At 38.0% G+C, this 24,438-nt stretch overlaps 2 protein-coding genes across 3 annotated transcripts; both read right to left on the reverse strand.

Annotated features, from left to right (window-relative positions):
* Positions 1-283: 283 nt before the first annotated feature.
* On the reverse strand, positions 284-18,324 carry LOC113064212 (malignant fibrous histiocytoma-amplified sequence 1 homolog). Its single transcript, XM_026234851.1, has 3 exons — positions 14,820-18,324; positions 1,577-1,910; positions 284-1,488 (listed from the first exon to the last, which is right to left on the reverse strand). Exons 1-2 carry the CDS (start codon positions 17,665-17,667, stop codon positions 1,780-1,782), a joined length of 2,979 nt encoding a protein of 992 aa, XP_026090636.1. The 5' UTR covers positions 17,668-18,324; the 3' UTR covers positions 284-1,488; positions 1,577-1,779.
* Positions 18,325-18,947: 623 nt separating this feature from the next.
* On the reverse strand, positions 18,948-22,638 carry LOC113064213 (3'-5' exoribonuclease 1-like). Of its 2 annotated transcripts, none has more exons than XM_026234852.1 (8): positions 22,124-22,638; positions 21,801-21,959; positions 20,767-20,927; positions 20,470-20,686; positions 20,195-20,278; positions 19,703-19,812; positions 19,504-19,618; positions 18,948-19,307 (listed from the first exon to the last, which is right to left on the reverse strand). In XM_026234852.1, the coding sequence occupies exons 2-8, from the start codon at positions 21,882-21,884 to the stop codon at positions 19,065-19,067; spliced, it is 1,014 nt and encodes a 337-aa protein (XP_026090637.1). In that variant the 5' UTR covers positions 21,885-21,959; positions 22,124-22,638; the 3' UTR covers positions 18,948-19,064. The 2 variants fall into 2 exon arrangements, with proteins under 2 accessions (XP_026090637.1, XP_026090638.1); XM_026234853.1 differs by having other exon boundaries at positions 22,120-22,638.
* Positions 22,639-24,438: the final 1,800 nt, after the last annotated feature.

A 24,438-nucleotide genomic window follows, 5' to 3' on the forward strand; every position in this document is an offset into this window, starting at 1 on the left:
GGTGGACGGGTGGATGGAGGGAGGGATGGATGGATGGGTGGGTGGGTGGACAGATGGATGATGGATGGATGGATGGTGGGTGGGTGTTTTAATGGGTGGATGGATGGATGGATGGGTGGGTGGACGGGTGGATGGAGGGGTGGACAGATGGATGGTGGGTGGGTGGGTGGGTGGGTGGCTGGATGGATGGATGGAAGGATGGATGGGTGGGTGGACGGGTGGATGGAGGGATGGGTGGACGGATGGACGGATGGATGGGTGGACGGAGGGATGGGTGGACGGATGGACGGATGGATGGGTGGACGGGTGGATGGATGGATGGGTGGGTGGACGGATGGATGGGTGAATGGGTCGGTGGGTGGATGGATGGATGGATGGATGGATGCAAGTTTGTGTCAGTGGCTCAGTGAAACATTTTTATATCTTTGGCTGCATGTTTCACAAAAATCAATTGAAATGTCAATATAAAAGAATTATGCCCAACAGCTCCATCCTTTCATGTTTGATATGACTAAACCTTTCAAGATGCTTGGGCTAGTGCATTTATCCATGTATGTCATTTTGTAATCCTTTTTGAATTTTAGAGGCATGCATTTAAAGTAGCTACAATATCACTGAAAAGCATCAATCTAACATCTAACCTCGCTCAACCAATTCTGTCTTTTATCTGAGGGGAAACAGTGTCCTTTCGCTTCGATTTTCTGTCACCTTAAAGGGATACTCCTCCCCAAAATGAAATTTTTGTCATTAATCACTTACCACTATGTCGTTCCAAACCCGTAAAAGCTTTGTTCGTCTTCTGAACACATTTTAAGATATTTTGGATGAAAACTAGTCTGCCAAGTAGAATACACTGTCAAGGTCCAGAAAAGTTTGTAAAGCATCTTCCATCAGCGGTAAATGTTATGAAACGACGACAATACTTTTTGCAAACTGGCACTACGCTGATGTGGATGACACAGAGGAGAACAATTGTTGAATAAAAGTCATTATTTTTGTTTTATTCGCATACAGAAAGTATTTTCGTCACTTTATAAAATAACGGTTGAACCACTGATGGCAGATGGACTATTCTGACAACGTTTTTCATACTTTCCTGGACCTTGACAGTGTAATTTCCTAGTCACAAGCCTCCCGGTTTTCATCCAAAATATCTTAAATTGTGTTCCGAAGACAAACAAAGCTTTTATGGGTTTGAAACGACATGGGGGTAAGTGATTAATGACAACATTTTCATTTTAGGGTGGAGTATCCCTTTAACCACTTGACACCCAGCAGCACAAGGTGTAGTTTCAGTCCAAGAGATGCATCAAATGGAAACTTCCAAGAACTTGCAGAGGAACAGCTGATCTCATGTTGAAAGGCTTAAAGTGTCGAGGAAGGCTCAGGGTGACTGAAAAAGCTTTAGGTGTACATAGACAAAAACAGTATGTCAGTGCAACAGTTACAAATACTTCAGTTCGTGTGTTGGCAGTCGGAGCTGAACACCTGAAAAAAGAGAACACGACTGAAATGAGAAAAAAAGCTGGAGATCTGAAATATGATCCATCAGATTACATGTAGCTTTAAATATTACCTGTATGCACGTCCTGATATGATGTCCTCCCAATGGCAAGCTCCATTATGAACCTTCTTTGCACTTGTCAGGTATCCAGAAAAGAAAGCGTGTGCACGCTTTGCACACACAAATACACACATTTACATGTTTGTGTGTATATGTGCGATCTAAGATATAGGCAAAAGACATTCACAGGCAGGTAAGTGCAGATGAAGTCAATGTCATTTATGACCGGGGCTGACCAGAGTCGGGGTTGGAGGGTAAACTAGTGCCACGTTGACCCGCTCCGAGCCATTCTTGGGGCAGATGATCTCAGTAAGTCCCTCAGGTCGGGGCTGGCTTAACAGCTCACCTAGAAATGTCAACAAAAAGATACAACTGTTTTGAAGTTTACACAATATAACATTTCACAGAAGATTTTGGGCTCCAGAATTAAAATAATTGAAAGCACCAAAATTACTTTTTAAGATTTAAAATTACAGAATCACTTCATTACACGGCTCTGCATTACATTTACTGAATTAAACACCTAACATTGTCAGGTTATAACTATTTACATTTTCAGTCGGTCTTCACACGTATGAATGATTCTGAAGACATTATTTAATGCCTAATCCTGATTTCAAGCTTAAAGCTATGGGCAATGACAGAATACATTTATTTTTTATTATTATTTCCATCCTCATATCAATATTATTTTTCCATTTATATCCAAATTATTTAACATTCTCATCTTAAAGGATGTTTTATAGGAGCACCTTTACAAATCTATCACAAGGTGGCGCTGTTTAACAAGCTTTTATCTGGGAATGTGCAAGAACGCTTGCTGTGGCCAATAAATCACCTCACAAAAACACAACAGCTTACAATAAAGCCTGAAGATATTAACGCATACTTAATTTACCATTTAAAACCCATTGATCCTCTGAAGAACCAGTATCAGTTCCCCCAATACTACAGAAGAGCATCTGTATGGCTTTATGAAGTGGATTATGATGACAGTTCATCTTCAAGACGCAAAACCTAACGGTGATAAAGCCTCTTAACATCTATGGCACGAAAACAAGAGTGTTAAGACCAGCCTAAGCAGCCCGAATTGACAGGAGAGAGCTGTCCATGTCTATAAATGGAGACCTGTAATGAAAGATTCCACTCAGCAAATATCGGAGTTACTTTTTCAACTTACTTTACCTGTTTACATCAGGTGTGATCTGGTTTCAATAAACAATAAACCACCACAGGCTGGCATGCTAAAGAATATAGTTTTTCTTCAAGGCTCTTTTTTCCTCAGGAAAACGTCTCCATCACCAGAAGGGAATCAAATTATGCCATGATTAGCCCTATTGATTTTCTGCTCTCCTTTGTTCTAAATAAAGAAGGAATTCCTCTAGACTGAACTTAGTGTCTATTAATGAAAGATGAAGGCCAAAGCACGGCTAATCAGTTAGAAACCAGAGTTATGTGAGATACGCAAACAGCACACAGTGATTATGAAAATTCTGCTGATTCTCCATGTAGACAGAGATTGGGAAATGAGTCGGTTCCTTTACAGGAATCATACAGAATAAAGGTCACTCACTCTTATTTCTTGCTGATTCATTCACCATTACTTGATCCTCCTCTAGTCTGGGTCATAGTGCATAGTCCATCTTTCTTAACTTTTGCCCTGAATAACATTTCCAGGGGCGTTTTTGCACTCAGGCCTGTCTGTTCCTCTGCCAGTTTTTTTGTTCGTGCACTCTGAGGTGCATTATCAGGTCTTTAAAAGGCAAACTGCACTTCCCAGCAAAAGCTTAAAATTAATACCACTGTACAACAATACAGAGGAAGCAAGAACTGCTTGCAGGTTTATGGGGGAAAAAACTTTTTTTTTCTTTTTTTTATGAAAGAAAAAAAATAGAACTGTAGGGGCTCACCTAAGGTGAAATAAAGGTTCCCTCTACCCGCATGACGAATTAGATTACACTCAGAGCCTTGACACTTTCTAAACATGGTTTACAGGTCATATATATGCTTAGCTACTTGAGGTCTGAGAAACAACTTTGCAGGCTTGAGGGAATTTTAAACTCCAAACATCCGGGGTGACAGTGTTGCTGTCAAGATCAGGTCAGATGACTTTCTTCAGTCCATGATTATTAATTATTAATGAGAGCCAGGGTACATGAGAATGACAGTGAATGGACTGGTTGTACTTTCACTGCTTGAGAGAGAAGTGTAGCAAACAAACACAGCGTTTAGTTCAAAACCTAACATTTGTAAGTATATTGAGAAGTAACCCTTTCCTTATAAGGCATCTCTACTGAGATGTCCTCTATTGTCAGCTATCAATACAAACACTCAACTTTGCTCTTGCATTAACAATAACAGGTGAAACACTGCCACCCAACACCTTGAGAAAGGCCAAGGCCTTTCACTAATGAATTGGAAGCCTAATCCAGTTACACACAATTCACATAGTCATCACTGCGAGGTAAACCTGTGCTGCGCCTGGAGGCAGCAAGGACATAAACTTGAACCAAGAGAGAATTAGTTACATACACAATAAATCTAGAAACTCTCAATCTATAAAAACCCTTTCCACAAGGGCACACTGTAGTTTAAACATCCTGTACTCGCTGGGACCGGAAGCAGCAAAGAGATTGAAACAATGAGACACATCGCCATAACCAATCCCACTGTTGCTACAGTCTAGCTTTGCCTTCACTCCTACAGTCTATTGCGCTTTCTCAAGGTCTTGCATTCCAATGGCACATTCTTCATCTTTTGTGTTCTGTGCTCAGAATTTCCTATTAACAGTCGGCCATACACTACCACTAACTCTCAATAACTAAATATGACACACTGACAATGGGAAATCTGTAAATATAGAGTATCTGCTTTTATTATGACCGTAAAGCCTCTTTTGCTAAATTAAAATGAATTTGTTTAATAATTTATGCAAGATCTGGTCGGTATCATAAGCTGATATGTTTATTTTTATGTTATGGCAGATAACCGATAGATGGATACTTCTATAATATGTTGTCTAAATACGTTACAAATAAAACAATAAAATCAAATAACTATGAGCAACGTGGGCATTACAACATAATAATGAATAGCGTTAAGAAAATGAGAACTAATTTTGAGAATTTGTTAAATGTTGATTTTAACGGTTTAAAATCATTTTGAATTCCGTCGAATAGGCGAAATAGGCAAATGCTGGGGGCTATTTTTTAAATAATATTATTTTAATTAGGAGTGCACTATATATTGAAATATAATTAGTATGATATTATGGCTTAATGCCATAGTCATATCGCAAAGGAAATATAATTAGGAGTGCACTCTATATCGAAATATAATTAGTATGATATTATGGCTTAATGCCATAGTCATATCGCAAAGGTTGCAATTTAATTAAATAACAAAGCCTATGTGCTGCAGTTTTCAATGTGTTCGTGTACAGCTCATGACATTCTGAAACAAGCAGTGCATTTATTTATTTGCAGGCAAAATAAAAGCAGTTTAATATTTGAATTTGAGCAGAGATGCAACGATCGACCATAGATCGGAACCAGACGGTTTTTTGTTTTATTTCAGAGTCTGTAAATGGTGTTAAAGACGCAAAGAGGAGAAAATACATTAGCAGGCAGAGCAAGCTCGCTGTTCACAATGCGCAAAGTAGGAATGTATCCCTGAGGGGAACGGACTGTCTTAAGAAACAATTTAGATTGGCATTTTCCTTTCATCTTGCCTCTGTATAAATGCATTTAGTGTTTACAGCGGTAATAAAAAAAAAAAAAAACAATGCATCACTGCTGTTCTTTAAGTTCCACCTGCTGACAGAGAGTGAATTTGCATTTTCTTGCAGCCCATCTGCCGCTTGGTATGTTTTATGTAGCCTAAATTCACAAAGCTAAAGTCAGACAATTCTGTTTTTTTGCTTCAGGTTTTGAAATTATACAGACTAATTTAGATCAAAATATAGGCTAATAAAACAACTAACCATATTCTCCATGTCATGTTTCATTCGTTCTTGTCTTTTGCCTTAAATAAAATACATTAAAAATCAGTTTTGGATTCTGCCATGAAAAGTTAAGATCAGTGCATCCCTAAATATATGATTGTTTTGAAATTAAGAAATTAAGATTTAAATGTTAATATTAAATCTGCGTTTGGGCGATAAAGTTCTCTAATTTAAAATGCTAGCTGAGTTAATGTCAGTTTATTTTTTGTGCACCCATCTTATTTATTTCATGTCATTTGTTTCAGTGAATGATTGGTTGTGGATTTGGATGTACAAGAGGTACTAGCTAAAATCTTGCCTAGGGCACCAAATTGGTCAGGGCCCTGTATTTTCCAAAGCTGTTTTATCTTTAATGCATTCATGCTGTGACTCGCTCTGCAGCCCTTTGTGAAGTCCAAAATCTGGGTCAAAGACATCCTGGAATGCTTCGTCTTTTTCCTGAGTGTCCAGAAGATGTGGATTCATTAAGGTACTGCCAAAATAAACTGCCTCCGGAATGAACAGCGTGTAGCTGACACAGCGCTTGTCAAGCAGAAGTTCAGCTTGATTTATTGAATCATTCACAACAAAACCGCACTGTGACTATTTGTGAATTTCTTAACCTATGTTTGATGCCTAAAAATGCTCACAGGGTTTTAAGACAAGGGAATACTGACAATATGCTGAAACAGCAGGGTGAGACCTGAGCAGCCACTTAAGGCCAACGGCTTATAAATAAATAAATACAATTAAAAATCTGCCTAATTTTCATTTGGGCTCAAAAAAAGACAACGACTAGATACAGAGTCAGTAAAAGTGAATCTTCCCTACCCCTCCGCATCCAACCAAACAATACGTCTGTACTACAGTAACAGAGTATAACAATAAACAGAGATGTAAACAAATGTGTCACACGTCCATGCATTGACTAGCATGTGGCCAGAGCTTAACATTCGTCTGGATTGAGATGTCTCGGTCAGTGCTGTGTGTCCTGATGAGATTTCCACACAGCTGTCTGCTCTGCTAAAAAAGCCAAATGGCTGATGTTAAAAGAGAATCTCATTTAAACATATGTTCAGTTCCTAAGAAATTTGTCGCTGAAAAGCCCTGAAGTCAAAGGTCTGCTCAGTCAGGAAGAATGAAATAAATATCTCTAAGAAGATCGACAGTGATGTATTAAAGTCAGCAGGTGAATCAGCAAAGTAGCCAAATAGACACAATCATTAACTAAGGAGTGGAGCACTCCGAGTTAGAGATTTCTAACTTACACTAAAAAATCTACTTAACTTCAAGTCATTTCAAACACAAAAAGAGTTCACAACAGGAGAAGTGATATCTGATTAGTAAACAACTTTTTTATTTTAAACTGGATCTTTTCCACTCTGAATGATTCAACACACTGACTTTGTCCCTCTGTGTTCCATGTAAAAAATAAAAAAAAATAAAAAAAATTCATATGGGTTTTGGATGACAGAAGGGTGAGTTAACGATGACTATCCCTTTACCACAGTGTAAAAATACCATTATTTATGAATATGTATCACATTAATTAGCAAAATCGGAAAATAAATTGTGCTGAAACTAAGACCAGAGAGTTGCTAACTCCTCTGGGTAATTTTCACAGGATTTCTAAAATATAAGACTCCATAGTGAGACAGAGGCATAACAACGAAAGGACTGACATGGGAGACAAATCATTACTGGAAATGGAAAATGACTCAAAATAAGCACCATCAAACTTCATTCATTGCAGACAACAAGGGTAAACCTGAGGAAGGAATAACGACAAATCCATATCAATCTCTCTCTCAGTAACACTACTAAAATCTGATTATAACCACACAAATGGCTGTTCAAAGATCCGAGCGCAAACTTAGGAATATGGAAACATTTCTTGAACACAATTCATTCTCTCCTTCAAACACAAACCTGTTTCTGATGTCTTTTTTATCCCATTCCAGATGCTTTAAGCCTGATCTGCCATCTGACTGGCTCGAAACGGATGCTCACATCTGGTCCGTAATAAGATCACTTCCAACATGCATTATGGCCATCCACAAACGTGATTATCAATATGTGCTAGCTTTGGCTGACACATTATGCTAATCATGCTCAGTTGAGTTTGTATTGATTTCTGAGATGCAGGAAGCCCCCAACGAGAGAACCAGAGCTCTCAACATTCAACAGTCGCAATGAGGAGGAGGACGCTTTGTGAACAAATGGAAATACACTGAAATGTACATATCACAGCCAATACTGTTAAAGTGTATTTTATTTATTCATTTACTTTTTAAGGCAAATCTTCCATTTGTCCCAGGTTAACTTCACAGTGCATTAGTAATTCTCCATGCTTAACACATTCAAGAGTGAAGCAGATCTGCACTCCCGCTGGGTTCAGATTTAACCCAGTTCTCAGTGATGCAAAATGATTAGAAATATTTATAAACACTGCATCAATTATTCCACCCATGCAGACATAAACATTTACGTTGTATGAGCACCCTGGTTTCCTGCATCCTACAAGTCAAGTATGAGAATGTTATGCTTGTTCTAACTGAAATTCTCAATTCGCACAAGACCTTTCTTGGCCACAGAACAGCCTCAAACACTGGCTACCAGGAATAGCAGCATGTCTCCCTTTGGAGTAAGTTGACACTGTTTTTACTGCCAAATGTCACGGCTGGAGGACTTCATCTATATGGACAAATCTGTCCACTTACAACACGCTGCAGCTGGCAGTGCAGCAGTTATGCAATCAACAAATGAAGCGTGCTACATTAATACCACATGAGAAACTAACCAATGTTTTACAGCTACGCATAATTGCACAAATAAATAAGACAGGAGTCACAATAAATGCTGTTAGAAGGTATATTTTCTGGTGAACTATGCAGGTAGCGGTGCTATTTCAACTGATGCAGAATAGAATCTAAAAAGGCAGAGATAGGATCAGGGCTAAAATATCCTGAGGCTAAAAGAAATGTAAATATCTAAATATGGCTCCACTGAACCCAACCTGTAAGTATGATAAATAATAGATGTTTACATTTTGGTTTCCAACACGTGCTGTATGTGGTAGACCAATCACAACAGATCGGGCCATCTGACCAATCAGAGCAGAGTGGGCTCACGGAAATGAGGGGTTTAGAGAGACTGAATCTTAGAACGAATCATTGGAAAATGAGGTGATAATAAATGCAGATTTTGTGAAAACAAAAGCATTTTTTTGGCCGTGCATGCATGTAAATCTATTGTAGGAGACTCCCAAAACAATAATAGGAACCTTAAAAATGGCATTATGGGGCACTTAAATTCTTATAAGATTATAATTAGTTTTCATTTTATGGCTGATATCTAAATATTTAAATGGACAGTATTAAAATTACATGTATTTAAAAAAAAAAAATTAAATAATAACAAAAAAACACTTAAATACTAAAATCAAATGTTGTAAATGACTACATATTAAATTTTTAATACTATTTTGTCCAAACAAATAAAATAACAAAACACTAAAATCAGTTGTTTTAAATGCTACAAGTGAATTCAGCAATCACAAAATTATAATAAATCAATAAACACTTCAAGCGAGTGTCAGGTGTTGACAAAAGTAAAATAAATGTTAAAAACAGGCTAAATTAAAATGCACATTTAAATACTGATAAAGAAGAACAAAATATAACGTATAGTACAAAATATTCTCTAATGTACTTTTTATCTCTAACAGTAATGATACTTTTCTTGACTGGCTTGGTTTATTAGATGCACACTGAACTATGTCATGGATATAACGTTTTTTATGATTATTAACAATTCAATTATCCAAGAAGAAGGCTTAGAATCTGCATAAAATCAGGCTTTTCACAATATTCTGAGCCCTGAAATGTCCTGAAAAGTCACCGGAGTGAGGGTATAATTTCTATCAACTCAACCCCTGATGTCTGACGTAGATGAATCTGCTGATGCGACCCATGTGATGACAACATTAAAAGAGAAGGCACATGCATTACAAACCCTTCTACTCATCCAGCCCTGCACAGGTAACATGAATAATTCTGCAGGCTTACGATGTTGACCTCGAGCGAACGCAGTGACATAACAGGATTGACAGCATCAGATTGTTCCGGTGCTTGGGAATACAGGGTTTCAGCCTGAAACATGCTAAACAAACATGAAATCATACAGATGGAGGTCAAACAAACACCTTACAGGCTCTTCTTGAGCCAGAATGGCAGCCCGAGATTGTCGTAACCCGTGATTCTAAACTAATTACAGTAATACCGCCATGAAACACAGGCATTTGAAATCACTAGCTGCACAGAATCCCAGAATTAGAGACGTAACACTTTCACTCTCACTTGAGACTGAAATCTGAGCCAATCCACTATTGCAAAACCACCCTCAGGATTCCTGTTCCACTTTTGATATGATAGCTATCTTTCCAGCCTGCTTTGACCTAAATACAAGGAATAAAACATTGAGCATTTAAAACAATAAAAAGTTGTCAAACCATCAATAAAACATGCTTTAAATATGATATATTTTACAGACAGTGCTTCATTTCCCTGCTCTAAACTTTCAGAATTTGGCGATGATCTCAATGGAAAGAGATAAAACTGCCTTCGTGATCCAGCCAAAGTCATCGTGAGAGCAGATACAAATCAAGGAAACCCAAAGAAAGACGCGGCAGCTGACCATTACTGAATCTCAAAATCAGCATCATTTCCCAGAACTCCGACAGCGGAATGTTTTCACAGGCAGAATTTCCGGAGGTCCAGTGCAAGAACAGAGGGAAGCAGGTTTTTACATATCAGAACTACTTGCAAACACCCAAAACCTCCTGTTGACTCCGACTGAATACGCCGTAAACAATCCAACCACAACATCCGGATCATAATGCATACATCTCATAAATTATGTCTCATCTTGAGATATTTATGGCATACATAATGTTTTATCTTGGTACAGGTTCTGTTATGTTCATTGTTACCCCTCTGAGCTAAATCACTTTCATAAGTCATCTGGGAACGGCTCTCATCCTGAGGGTAGTTTCATAAAAATCTGATTTCCTTATGATATCATGCCATATGAACTTACTCATGACTACATGACAATTAGTTTACTAGATTACTTAACCAACTCTGCCTTGACTTAATTGCCAGTCCTTGAGGTTCCCTTTCACTTATGAGGTAATCCTGTCAAATCCATTAAGGAGATCATCTCTGAAAGGACTGACCGTGCGTACCCAAAGAGAAAGGGAAAGCATTTCAGCACACTACATCATGAAAGGCTAAACGCAGAGAACTAATGTAAGGGGGAAGAAACCCAACCATATAGAAACTATAAATTGACATTCATATTGTTCATTATAATGTAGTGATGTCTAAATTCTCATGTAGCATTTGACTCGAACGCTTTACTTTGATTCATTTAGATAACTTAGTATGTCATTTATTATAAATAAATGTTATTAAAATATTAATATTTGGCTTTTTAAAGTTATGTTATAAATGTTATTTTATTATCAAAATAACATGTATTACTATTAAATAGTACTATTACTATTAAATGATCATTGTATTAAGCAGAATTGTAATATCTATGCAGCCCTAGAAACATCAAACATCTTGTTCAAACCATCAAACACCATATCTGGGAGAGTGAGCCTATAACTTCATAACTCAAACTCTGATGTTGTAATATCATTCAAACTTTTTATTTAAACTGCTCTGTACTGAACTGCCATCACTAGTCTGTCACGTGGCATCTAAAATATCTCAAAATAACAGCAAGGTTCACATCAAGATGAGGTCACTCAAAAAGGTGTTGGCCAGGGCTTTTGCTAAGAAAAGCTGCTTAAAAGACAGGCCGTCGTGACTGCTGACATGGATACTTTCTGGCACCACAGTGACACACTCCACCATCAACAACATATGTACGGTCAATGGCAGCTGATAAAGGCAACTTTTGTGACTTAAGTACAGTGTGCTGACAGTGCAGGTGCTTCGGCCAGCTTTTAGGCTTTAGCTCAGGGAGCAACCATAGGTCTCTTATTTCTAACATCCAGTCCAAGAGCCAAAAGACTAAACATCAGTTGGCTCAGTTTCTAAACAGGTCAGAGAAGCGACTGTACATAATCACATCAATTTGAGTTCACAGACAAACAGGTTATGCCAGTTTTACCTTTTTTTTCAAGCGCTGTCTGAAGATGCCATATATATATATATATATATATATATATATATATATATATATATATATATATATATATCTCAGGCCATGCAAGCCAACTGTCATGTCAAAAGTAATTTACTTTAATTCAATTCTTTGCTCTTAAAAGGATGTGAAGGACAAATCTGCTATGTCAGAAAACTGCCTGCATTAACAAAGACTTAGTAATCAAAAAAGGTTGTCATATTAATACTTGAATCCAAGTGTGTAAACTTCTGCTTCACCAAGTAAGGAGAAAAGGAGGTAAAAGAACAGGTGTATCTACAAATCAAGAAGTTCACATCACGCTTTTCTTTCAAAGACTATTGTTTGAGATGTAAAACAATTTGACTTGAACACCCAAACAAGCCCTGACACAATAGAAAGCATTTTCAATTCCAGTAAAGGTCCTTAATTTAAATTGAATTAAGGTACAAACAAGATGCAGAATTGCAATAAATGTAGGGATGTAAAGAAAATTCAATGAAAATACTTTGATCTGCTATCGGATCAGGATAAATCCAAAAAGAAAGTGGTTTTGGGTCTCTGAACTCTGTGAAGTAAAGGAGAACGGCCTGTGACCATTACACTATGCTTAGTCTATCAGAGAGTGGAGAGTCATCTCTAAATCATCATGCAAGTGAGCCAAAAATATCATGCCTTCACATTTGGTAGGATCAAAAAACCTTGAACATGTTGTTCTGTTTTTACCAGCCAAGAAACCTGTATATGGTAACACGAAGAAACAGATTGGCATCCCTACCACAAATACAGCTTTCAATCTATATCTATTAACATTAATGAGCTCAACTAATCTAGCCTTCAATAACAATGGGTTCTTAAAAGCTAATGCACTCATTAAGCAGGCCAAACAGGTCTTTACCATGGCACAGGGCCCTTACATCTTGTGAGCTCCTGTTAAGAACTATTGTGAGTCCGAAAGTGCCCCACCTGGACCTGTCTCATCATGTGACTTCAGGAACCATGTCAAGCCTAAGAGAACATCCTGACCAGCTATTTAAACATCATTCAAATATAATTATTTCATTAGAAGATTAAAACATTACTGTAAATCTACAGAGCTGTAGCATCTGGCCTATTCTACAGGATTTCCAGGAAAACATTAATATGTTGCATAACAAAGACTTTAAGGAGAAGAATGCCAAGAATTACATAAAAATATGTTATATATGCATAATTAGAAACATTAAATCATAACTTTGAGAATATGCACAATATATGCACAAACGACATAGAACCTGACCATTTTAAAAACGATGGGCCCAAAACATATTTGGACATTTAAGTACACTTAAAAACTGTCTTTGCATTATATAATAATAATTTTAAAAAAGTAGCATTTATTATAAAGAAATATAGTGCACAAACGTTTCACATAAATAATTGTTTTTCAATGATCAAACTATTAGAAATACTGATCAAATTTAAAAAGGTCAAAGTAAAGGTAATCAGAAATAGTTTCAAAATGTAAAAAATAAAAATACTAAAATTAGTTCTGAGAAAAGTTTTAGCACTATTAACTTTCATTGGTTAGACTTTTATTTAATGCAATGACATTCAGACACTTTGAGTGACTACATATTTTATGGAGTCATTGTACTTTGCATCATAATAAAGCATGTTTTCCTTTCAGGTGTGAAACTATGGGAATGTTATAACATATTAAACTGGGCTTCATTACATTAGCTTGAGGAAATGCTGTCTTTGACTGTTATTTGGCGAAAATGGGCATGGTGTTTTCACTGAGGTATGTCTCTAACATAAGCCAACACCACTTAATCTTAAAAATAACACTCATGATGTGCCTGTTTTAACAGCTGATATAAAAACAACAAATTACACAGTACAGAAATATCACTCACCGAGCTCCTTAAAGCTCAGAATAACTATGTAGTCTGCCAGAAAGAATTCACGCCAACATTTTACACTTTTAGAAACTTAAGAGGTGTGAACTCTTCATAAATAAAGTCTAAAGACAACAAGACCAAGGTGAACCAAACCTACACGTCTTTATGTAATATTTTGTAACCACACACTCCATAACCCCAAATTGTGTACAGCTCAAATGACAAAATACAATAATGGCACCTACTCCATGCCAAAACTACAGAAAACAAGACCCCCAAGAATATTTCTGAATGTATAAAAATCACTCTTTTATTTATTTTTCATTTTACTTTTATTTATCAGAACTTAGGATAGTAAATATACCTAATCTGCATCCCATGAAGAAAGGCATTTGATGTTACCATGGTGACTCTATCCACTGCTGTGGATGTGCGAGCCTGTGTTCTCAGCTGACAGCTCAGTCTAATGAGTCTCTAGGTGTGGCTTCAAAACCAGTGAGACCACCCCCTCTCTCTTGTTATGGCCAGCCATGCTCATTCTTTGTTTATCCTAGATCCATCCCAAAATTACTTCATTTCATGCTGATTCATCCTTTACTGTACAGTTTTTACTTGGAAATAAACCCAGACATATGCCTCTATAGTGACTTTATTCATCACTGCAGAATTAATTCTAGCCTTTATTTGCTCTGAAATACATGCCTGATAGATTATGACTGCATTTCAGCGTTGAATCAATGAATAAACGTATCTGGTTAACAGCTTGTTTTCCATCAGATGATGGGATGTTTTGAACAGACTAGATTAAGTTTAGGTGACAGTTCACTCTAAAAAAAATTATTCTGTCATCATTTACTCATCTTCATGCCATTCTAAATCTGTATATATTTCTTCATTTTGTGCCACAAAGTATCTGAATTTTGAGCCCATATAATAAAAGTGAATGGGGTCCAAAGTCTTTTTGACTCTTTTAACTTTAATTGTATGGGCAAATACTATTAAAAAGATCTAAAAAATATCTGTGTTCTGCAGAAGACATGAAGTCATACAAGTCTGGAACGATCTGGAATTTAAATGTTTGAGTGAACTATTCTTTAACATTAATGCAAATATGTGGTGGTATTAAGCAATTGTGGTGACAAATTGTATTAGGAACAATGCATCATATCAAGCACAATCATAGCTGAACACTAACCTGGAAATGAATGGGGATTGGGGGACCCTCTCTTCAGGCACTTGGAACACAGGACATGCAGAGAGTAGTGAAGGCCAGGCCATTCCTGCAGAAGAACGTTTAACTCTTCCACTAGGGGAATAATGGCTTGCCAAGCTGTCCAGATATTTGGCAAGGATGCATGGCTGGAAATGGAGAGGGTCTCAGGCTGCAATCTGCTCAGAGAGGGCCGGTAACTCACTGTCACAGGCACTTTACCCCGATAGGCAAAGATGTGATGTTTTCTATCGGACCGCTGCACCACATGGCTGTTGATTTGCACGCTATACCGTGCAAAAAGTCCAAGAGGGGTGAAGAAAGGAAACCTGTATTCAATCTGTAGCTGCTCAACCGAGAAGATCTGACCAGGGATCGACGATCCCCTACTTCCCAAGGCCTCAGGATGGGACTCCTCTTTGCTGACCTGACTGGGAAACTTATACCAGACGGTGGCCCCATTAAGCGGCTTGCCTGGAGGTTTGTTGACACAGTAGCAGACGCCCATCTTTTCCAGCAGTTCCATGATCAGGTGCAAGTCCTTCTGTGTCTGTACCAGGGGTTTAAGCAGCAATCGAATCACATTTGACGGCAGAAGGCCATGCAACAGAAAACCCTCCACGTGACCGTGCATCTGTGTAGACCTGCCATTATCTCCATCGTCTCCTTCAGCCTGTAGTTTCTCAAGCATTGCAGCGAGGTCTCTCTGAAAAAACACATTCAAGATGGCGATAAACCGGGGTAGATTGTGGAAGACGTATTCCTTCAATGTCATGCTGTCTTCGAAGTACAAAAGTTTACCGCTCTCATTTAGGTACGAGAGCGCGCTTTGCAGGCGGTCCTCCGTTAGCCCAGCCTGAAGGCCCAACCGAGCCGAATCCCACCAAGAAAGCCATAAATCCTGCGGCTTAAAATGCAGTTCCTCAAGCATCTGCCATGATTTTGGCAGGACTCTGTGAAGATTGGGGAAGATCTCCCTGTGATCGGCGACAGACATGAGCTTCTCTTTCAAATGCTGGATGTTTCTTTGCGCCGCCAAGCAACTGACACAAATCACGGGAGACAGTATTTGTAGTCGATTGTTGAGCATATATTGCAACTGAGACTTTTTACGTCTCAAATTTTTATCTGTGACCCCATAAAAGAGAACATGGGGGCTAGAAGTCCGGACGTCGAAACCTTGCTCAAGGGCTTCGTCAACCTGCAGGGCAAGCACTTGTAGGCACTCAGTGTCTGTTTTTTCCTGGAGCGAAATCTGCCTGTGAATATCCAGGCACTTTTCTTCAACCTCGACCTCTTCACACAAGTCACTGTGGGTCCCTACAATGCACACAACTGCATGTGGCACCTTGGCACTAAGCAAGTGAAGGAAACTGCCAACAAGGGAGTAGAAGCTCTTTGATGTGTACAATCTCAGATTGACCACCAAAACATAAAGTGCTCCAGGAGAGAGGAAAAAGGGTTTGATAAGATCATAGTTCTGCTTACCAGATAAATCATATACAATGAATGTAAGACTCCGATCTGCATCCGCTACCCAGTTCGTCACGTCAATACCCCTACATCCAATGGCCATCTTGGCGTCTGACAGTTTGTTGACAATGCACTGCCTGAGTGTAGTTTTCCCTGCATTTCTCTGACCCATCAAAACCAGTTTAAGCCTGGGTTTCACAGCAGGTTGGGAATGTGCAAGCTCCTTCTGATAGGCAGCTATGTAGGGGATCCCCTTCATGCACACTTCATACGGAGGCTGAATGAGAGGATTATCTTTCACCTTCCAAATGCTGACTTTGACAAGTTTTCCGAAATTGTCTGGGAGGATGGCGATTTGGTTACCCTGTAAAACCAGTTCCTCCAATTTCCCTAACTCTACAATAGAGTCTGGGAGAAACGTTATGCTATTGTTGTCCAACCACAAATTAGCAAGATTGCACAGCTGTCCTACCTCCTCAGGGAGGAACGTCAGTTTATTCCGGCTTAAGTACAACTCCTCCAAACTGGTGAGTTTGATGATAACCTGAGGAAAATGTTCAAAACAATTTGAGGAGAGATTGAGCATTTTCAGCTTCTGCAGTTTCCCAAACGATTGTGGCAGGCTTGTGAGGAAATTATTATCAAGCATCAGGCTCTCCAAATTCTGTAGCTCACAGAATGTTTCAGGCAAAAACGAGAGGCGAGTGGTGCTGAGCCACAAGATTTTAATAGATTGGAGCATCATGATGTTACCTGGAAGACCCTCTAGTTTATTCCCAGAGCAGTCAAGCTCCTCCAGATCAGGAAGGGCAAGTATTTCAGAAGGGAAACGCTGTAGCTTGTTATGATCCACATCGAGCGTTCTGAGCTTCCTGAGCTGTGAAAAGGACCTGGGGAAATCATGCAGCTCATTGAAGCTGATGTCAAGCTCCTCCAGACTTTGCAATGTCCCAATCTGAGATGGCAGGTACTGGATTTTGTTATGACAGATGCTCAACTTTTTAAGCCCCTTGAGAAGATCAATATCTTCTGAGAAGTGATTCAAGCAGTTGTGACTGATATCTAATTCAACAAGCTTACTAAGTTGAAATACTGCAGTGGGAACAGTTGCAAACTTGTTCCGACGAAGGATGAGGATGCGAAGCCCATTCAGGGTTGAGCCCAATCCCTCTGGAAGCTCCTGAAGAGAGTTATTGCCCAGATTGAGGACCTCGATCTCCTTTATATCCTCGGGTAATGTAATTTTCTGGCAGTTTTTGGTGCTGAGAGTCAGGTGTCTCAGATTGCTCCTCAGCTTCCTGGAGCGCAAAGCCGCATCCCTCCATAATTTAGCTGTCTTCAGGTTATTCTCCTCAGCCATCGTATCGAAGCCGTGCTCCTCCTTCTTGTTCTCACTGAGCACAGTGATCAATCAACTAGGCAGCATTGTGCTGCTATCACTTACTTTATCGATTCGGGTTCTCCGCACAGCAATCCAGATGAAACCAACATTTAGACCATGCCGATTTCATCCTCATCCGAAAATATGTTCAATTGCATTCAGGAAAACAAGGCTGGGCTGCGTCCTTTCACGAATCCTCGTAATATGCGCTATAGACCACAGAATAAAAACCGCACGCGCACATCAAAAGTCCCAGTTCGAGTGGCTGGCGATTCCGCCAGCGCGTCCTTTGATACCACATGAGAGAAAAAAATCTAAGACATATCCAGTGAGTTAGAATAAAAGGAGGGCAGGGGTGACTGCAGTAGTCTTTCCTTGTGTGTCTCCGTCTATTCTCTGCGCATGCAGCCAGCAGTGAATGTTCACAGCAGCAGCACTGCGTCAGAGCCCCACCTTCTCTACGCGCCAGCGACGCAGCGCTCGCATAAACAAAAGCTTTGATTGGTCAGCTGTGTGGTGACGAAGGACGCGTAGCGTATTCTAATAATGAAAGCGTTCGTTCAGTGTCGCGTGCAGTGATAATGGGATGTTTAAGGAATTTCAAATGTCGGTTGTTTTGGTTTTACTAACAGTAAATACCATCATGTTTATAAGACCGTCCACCACCCAATGTAAATAATAACTTGCTTCTAGAACATCACGAGATAAGCTACAGCTGGACCCCGTTTAGCTAAGATATGAAACTAAGGGACTTTAGTCTTCGTACAAGCATACTGGAAAGAAATACAAAATACATAATAGATAAGGGAAAACCAAACCATAAGCATGTCTCCTTATTTGTGTTGTTGGCTTTGTGTTGTTTACAATCATTTAGAGAGAAGTGTTACTTGACGCCATCTACTGGACATGATGCGCAGCTGCATTACTTTTGCTCAACTAATATGTAACTACATATACATTACATTCACTAATAAAACATTTTAAAACATCAGTAGTTAAGAATGATTGTGTTAAGTTCATTCTTAACTGTTTGTCTGTTATCACATGGCCTTCGAACATTAGATATGCTGGCCAGAAACAGGTTGACCTTTGTGTTGACAAATCTTGTTGCATAACCAAAACATATCTAAACTTTGCATAGACCATTAAGGTGCAAAGTACCGGAGTACATAAATTTAACTAACACTTCAAAATCAGATTTTAAGCAAAGAGGAATACATGTAAAATATATATCTTACTGAAATAATATTGTACAGTGGCACCATAAAAATTTTTTATTGACAAATTAATTCAAATTGAGTTTTTCATTGGATGTGCAACACGAATAAAAAATTAAGCAATGTTATTTTCGGGAAAGAGTCTTTGAAATCATCATTTTAGTTTCTTTTCTTGGGGTTTTGAGGTGCTGGGGCTCCTTCAATAGGGGCAGAGACAGGCACGCTCCGTGGTTCTCCTGAGTGCAAGCACTCATTCACCCGCAGCTGACAGCCATCCTTCAGCATGTGAATGGCAATTCTGGCAATGTTGCGGGAGTCATCTAGACCACAGTGGGGACGTCCATCATACTCCATTCCAAGATTCTCAAGCATACAGATTAGTTTTGTCTGAGCACGAGCAACCTGAAAGAAACAAGCATGAGACTCATGAAAAAAAAAAAATCCAAATGTACGAATCCAAAGCCAACTTCTTATTTAAGCCATAAGATAATCAACTTTAAAGTATCCTGATTTACATCCAATTACACATTGCTTCATTCAGATTTTTCTTTCTGTGACTTTGTAAGGAATCATAAGGGAAATTAACATGAAAACAAACCTTATAAAAGTTTCTATAAGACTTTCTGATATTGATCCATTTTCTGGCAAACGGCGGGTATCTGATGCAACTCAGTTTGCACTGGGTATGAAGAAATTTTCCCATGTCCCATGACCTACACAGACAAGATAGTGAACTGTGCAGTGTATTTTGTTCTGCATATTAAATTTCATGCTTAAAATATGTGCTTCATCCTTACCCATCTGTCAAAAATGTATATTTGTACTTTGTGCCAAGTTCTTTTTCCTGTAGCCAGGAAACTGCTCGCTTCAGAACCTGATGGAACGTTTGCGCCTCATCCACCATTTTCTAGAAAAAAAAAAAAAAACTGTGAAGAATCAAAAAGTTGTTTACGCAAAAAATATTACATCTGATTTGTCTTAACGTAATAAGATTATACAGACAAACAGGATGCCAAAGGTAAATTTTAAGCAGTCTTCAGTGTCACATGATCCTTCAGAAATTATTCTAATATACTGTTTTGTTGCCCAAGAAACATTTCTTACAATCAATACTTCTAAGTCTTTGATTCATAGAAACTTCAAAGGAACAGAATTTATTTGAAAAATAAACTTTTGAAACTTTAATACAGTAGTCTTGCAAAATATATATATTTAAACCTCAAACTTCTGACTGATATTGACCGATCTTGAATTGTTTTTTAATTCAGTATGCAGTTCATAAATCTTGCCTGTGTGATTCCGGTTAGTTTGACACAAAACTCAGAGAGCTGCGGGTTCACCTCTGGCTTTACATACTCCTGAAATGAGTCGACCTGCAATGATAAAAATGGGATTACAATCCAAATAAGACTTTTAAAATGTGTTACGTGTTAGTGTTAAAATAAGATGTTTTCACAACTAGCAAATCAATACTTAAACAGTTCACTAAATACACTGTGTGGTATCCTGTATGCCTGGCAAGAATCAAGCACACGAGTGCCAGTCCGTTCCCTCACCAACTTACAATCTCCAAGGTGTGTGTGTCGATCAACACCATGGGAAACTCAATGATTTCATGCAGGAAGCCAGGTGGGTTATTCTCTTCACATGTTGCTTCATAATCCACCACACAGATGTAGTCAAAATATACATCACTGTTCGCATTTGCAGCAGGTGAATGCATTAGTTTTTGCCTTTTGTAGTAACTTTTTAGGCGCTTCTTCAGGACATCCTTAACTCCCCTGAAAAGAAATAAACTGTATGAGTACATCTGGAGTAAATGGCAGGTAAAACAAATGTAAAAAATTGAAAATCTCAGTACCGTGTGTCAAGCTTCAGCCCAGCACATTTTGCACGCAGCTCATCTCTGTTCATTTGGTTGATGGCGCCGTTCGCCATTGCGATCTCTTTATATACCGGATCACTGAAATCTCCCTGTTTTGGTGATGAAGGCTCCTGCTTCTCATTTTTTGCGCAGGAAGTCTAAATGTGAGAAAAGCAATTGAAACATTGTTTAGGTGTTTAATGTTAGTGTTGTCTCATCCTTATATGTTGATGCCTTTGTTTCCTCATCAGAACAGATTTGGAGAAATTTAGCATTACATCCTGTGCAGTGAATGGGTACCGTCAGAATAAGTCTCCAAACAGCTGATAAAAACATCACAATAATCCATAGGTAATCCACACAACTCCAGTTTGGCCAGAAGCGACAGCTTCATCTTAATGATGAATTTGTTTCTTACAAACTGCAGCTTTTCACTTCACAAGACATTAAACGATAGACTGGAGTCGTGTGAATTACTTGTGGGTTTTATCAGCAGTTTGAATTCTTATTCTGATGGCACCCATTCACTGGAGGGACAAACTCATTTATATCTTCAATGACCTTAGGGTTAATACCATTTTTTTTGTTGTTTTTTAGCAAATTTACATTTTGGGTAAACTATTCCTCAACAGTTAAAAGCAACTATATAATACATATTTCTGCTAAATACAAGTTAAAACAACACCTTACATAATCTGACACTCTGAAGTTTAACACAGCAATCATATAATTATTTGGGCGAAATATGACGTCACAGCTTTGTTAAAATCACACAACAATTTTACTGATAACTGACAACATGTCTGACTAATTTAGTAATTAACAAAAAAAAAAAGTATTTGACCAGTACTATAAATGATGGTTACTGAAACCCCTACACAAAATATTATCAAATATTTGGAATGCATAAAAAGAATGGCTGCCATTTCAATACTTAGCCAGAGCAGTACTCATAAATATAAAAAATAAAATACTCGTAAATACTACATGCGATTACGTGTTACCGACAGTCACTAAAACTAGACTCTCACATCAGCGCGACATTGCTCCTCTTCTCCCTCCTCAGACGTTAAAGTCTTATTTGCAGGTTGGCTGCTCTTCTTCTGCGTCTCCATCAGTTTTGGTAATTTCACAAACACTCACATCTGGTTTCGCGCGTTCAAGCTAGGTGCCTCTAACGTAATTCACTCCTGGCGAATTATTATAACCATAAATTATTGTCTATATAAATATCAAGTTTCTTTTTTTTGAACAATGTACTTAACATTTGCCCCTGTGAGCAAAGAAGTAAACTTCTAATTAACAACAACTTATTAAACATAAGACAACCATAGAAGACAACACGCTCACTGACGCTTGGACGTTTCTTCTTCGTCTTCTTCTTCTTCTTGTTGTTCAATGGCCGTTCACTCCACAGGAGTATTAACACCACCTACTGGGTGATGAATCTTTTCGGCAGTGCTATCGAGCGTATTACTGCCCTCCACAGGTCAAAGTCTGAACTAAATGCTTATATACAATCCTGCAAGAACTGAAGAACTACCCCGGAGATCAGTTTATATTCATCAGTAACAGAAAACACTTAAATCCAAGTTCTGCCAGTTTGTCAAAAAGTGCTTTTCTTTCTGCATTATACTTCCTACATTCCAAGAAATCGTGCCCAACTGTTTCCATGCTCACACATTCACATAATCCAAAAATACGCTTTCGTACAATATACAAAAAGTAATTTAAACCACAGTGCCCCCACCTCAATCTACGGGATGGACAAACACAAAAACATCTTTTCCTAACTTTAGGTAGAACAGAATAAAATATTGTCTTCCCTTGAATTGGGTGATGAATCTCCATGACGTTCCAATGTCCACAGGAAGTCGTCATTGTTGATAGGTCGAACAATTGTAGAATAAAAGCCTAATTAGATTATTTACTTATTTTTATTACAAGTTAATTTATAGTTATATTGTTCACATACTCGTTATTAAATACAAAATTGAAGTCCCCTTCAGATAATTCCAAAATAAACATTCTCAAATGCATAATTTGTGTGTAACATTCTCCTGAGGTTATTATGCAGAGATATATATATATATATATGCAGATATATATATATATATATATATATATATATATAACGAAGATATATATATATATATATATATATATATATATATATATATATATATATATATATATATATATATATACACACAAATAATTTATCTTTGTAATGCTAGTTACAATTATTTTTTTCAATTTCATTTTATTTATTTAGGCATCCAAACATAACAAGAATCTTTGAGAAATTATCCAAATGCAGTCAAATCAGAGAGATCATCTTATTTCTCAAGGATTGTATCACAACAGGTGAACAACCCTAAAGTGCTGTTTGCTACCATAAATAAGGTGTTAAACCCGCCTAAAAGTGTAATTGTAAGACCATCTCATGACTTATGCCAGGCTTTTTTTTTTTTTAATTTGTGAACAAGGTGGATTTGATCAGGTCGAGTATATCAGGAGTAGGGCACACAGTGTTTAAAATAATAGTGAGACCTTCTCTCCCAGTTCTGAGTCAGTTTAATTTGGTTTCCTTAGAAAAGTTGGAGGGCATTGTCTTCCATTTAAAATCTACTACATCCATTTATGATGTCTTCCCACTAAATTGTTAAAAGAGGCAATGCATGTCCTTGGTCCTAACATTCTTTTAATTATCAACAGTAGCCTACAATCTTTCATAGTACCACTTGAGTTCAAGCGGGCCATTATTGAGCAAGTTCTAAAAAAAAAAATAACCTGGATAGTCAGGATCTCAAAAATTTTAGGCCAATATCGAAACTCCCCTTTATGAGTAAGATTTTAGAAAAAGTTGTCCACACTCAACTTATAGATTTTTTAACTGACAATAATATAATAGACATTTTCCAATCAGGTTTCAGGAGAAACCATAGTACTGAAACAGCATTAATAAGAGTCGTAAATGACATTTTAATGGGAAGAGACTCTGGGAAATGTTTTGCTTTGATGATGCTTGACCTGAGCGCAGCTTTTGACACTGTTGATCACAGCATTTTATTAGCACGTCTTAGAGATGATGTTGGTATAACTGATGTGACCTTGAAGTGGTTTGGTTCCTACCTAAGGGACAGAAAATGTTCAGTTAAGATTGGAGATTGTCTTTCTGACACTGTGGATGTTTTGTGGGGGGTTCCTCAGGGATCTATTCTTGGTCCAACTTTGTTTTCTCTGTATTTGTTGCCTTTGGGCTCTATTTTTACACGCCACAATATTAATTACCACATCTATGCAGATGATTTGCAATTATATTTTTCTTTGGATAAGCGTGCTGCATGGGACAGCTTCTACATATGCTTAAATGAAGTGAAGGTATGGCTTAATTTTCTGCAATTAAATGAGAATAAAACTATATTGAAATTATAGTTTTTGGAAACAAACAGTCTAAAGGAAATCTGTTTGTGAGTGAGGATATTGCTCCCAGTATAAATGGTTATGTTAGGAACCTGGGTGTCATTTTTGACACAGAACTTTGCTTTGACCGACAAGTAAATGCTGTCGTGTAATCATCCTTTTATCAATTAAGAAAGTTATCCAAGCTGAAATCTATTCTTTCCAGGAAAGATTTAGAATCTGTTGTTCATGCTTTTATTTCTA

The sequence above is a fragment of the Carassius auratus genome, chromosome 46 (assembly GCF_003368295.1).
Source record: "Carassius auratus strain Wakin chromosome 46, ASM336829v1, whole genome shotgun sequence".
Taxonomy (NCBI): domain Eukaryota; kingdom Metazoa; phylum Chordata; class Actinopteri; order Cypriniformes; family Cyprinidae; genus Carassius; species Carassius auratus.